Genomic DNA, 1,452 nt, shown 5'->3' with positions numbered 1-1,452 from the left:
AGAAGCTCCTATTCTTCACCGGTCATACTCGTGCGGAAGAAGGATGGGTCATGGCAGTTTTGTGTAGACTATCGAGCTCTCAATTCCATCACCGTCAAAGACCGGTACCCCATCCCGGTGATTGAAGAGTTGCTGGATGAATTCGCTAGTGCATGTTATTTTTCAAAGTTGGATTTGAGGGCTAGGTACCATCAAATCAGAGTTGAACCATCCGATGTGCACAAGACGGTGTTTAGAACTCATGATGGACACTACGAGTTCCTCGTTAGGCCTTTCAGTCTTACTAATGCTCCAGCCACCTTTTAGAGCATAATGAATGATATCTTTAGGCCTCATCTGAGGCAATATGTGCTTATATTCTTTGATGATATATTGGTATACAACCGGACATGGGAGGAACACTTGGGGCATCTTCGGACGGTACTTGACCTACTTCGGCAACACAAGTTAAAAGCAAAGGACTCCAAGTGTTTATGGGGGCAACAAAGGGTCGACAACCTAGGTCACATCATATATAAAGATGGCGTGGAAGCAGACCCTAACAAGATCCAAAGCATGGTGGATTGGTCGCTACCAAAGACTACCAAGGAGCTACGTGGTTTCCTCGGTTTAATCGGCTACTATCGCCGGTTTATAGTGAACTATGGCAAGGTGGTGGCTCCCCTCACGGCCTTGCTACGAAAGGGTGCATTTTCATGGATGGACAAAGCAAGGGAAGAATTTGAAGCCTTGAAGAAGGCAATGATCTCAGCCTCGGTCCTTGGTTTAGCAGCTTTTACCAAATCATTCACTAGTTTGTGTGATGCATCCGGAGTCGATGTGGGGGCTCTTTTAATGCAAGAGGACAGGCCCGTGGCCTACATGAGCAAGGCTCTTTCAAAGCGATCACAACTGCTATCTACCTATGAAAGAGAGATACTCGCCATCATCCATGCTATCACAAAGGGCGACGCTTCATGATCCACATGGATGAAAGGAGTTTGTCATACTTTCTTGGACAGCACATTGATACACTTAGATAGGATCTTTTCTTATTGCATTAGAAGTTCGAACGAAGGAAAGGTCGTGTTGAAACGCCCCTGCGAACGCCTGCATCAGGTTCGCAAATACAAAGAATGCATATTGTACGTTCGAACGCGGTCGGGTGAGTTCGAACGCCCGCATTTGAACGCCTGCATAGCGTTCGCACATACAGATAACGTCTTTTGGTGCGTTCGAACGCGATCAGGCACGTTCAAACGTGATCGACTGGAATCCTCTAGAATTAGGGTTTCATATTATTTTAGAACTTATTGCCTAGCCTCTATATACATATGGATGGCAGCCAAATTCATTATGCTATTGGATTATTGATTTCTTGCCTTCTATCTTCTCTCTAGACTTCTCTCTCCTCCCTCTTCACCATCCTTCCACATCTACCGTTGGCAAGGTTTCTCCTAACTTCTAATCTCC

General features: G+C 45.6%; 1 protein-coding gene across 1 annotated transcript; it reads left to right on the top strand.

Moving 5' to 3' along the window:
* Positions 1 to 312: 312 nt before the first annotated feature.
* On the top strand, positions 313 to 960 carry LOC140781936 (uncharacterized mitochondrial protein AtMg00860-like). The gene has a single exon (XM_073128247.1). It carries the CDS (start codon positions 313 to 315, stop codon positions 958 to 960), a length of 648 nt encoding a protein of 215 aa, XP_072984348.1.
* The last annotated feature ends 492 nt before the right edge of the window (positions 961 to 1,452 follow it).

The sequence above is a fragment of the Typha latifolia genome, chromosome 2 (genome assembly GCF_019914945.1).
Source record: "Typha latifolia isolate L0001 chromosome 2, TyphaL0001v2, whole genome shotgun sequence".
Classification (NCBI taxonomy): Eukaryota; Viridiplantae; Streptophyta; class Magnoliopsida; order Poales; family Typhaceae; genus Typha; species Typha latifolia.
This window is presented reverse-complemented; position numbering and strand designations above follow the sequence as displayed.

Coding starts and splice junctions, on each gene's coding strand:
- LOC140781936 (XM_073128247.1), top strand. CDS start 313: ATGAATGATATCTTTAGGCCTCATCTGAGGCAATATGTGCTTATATTC.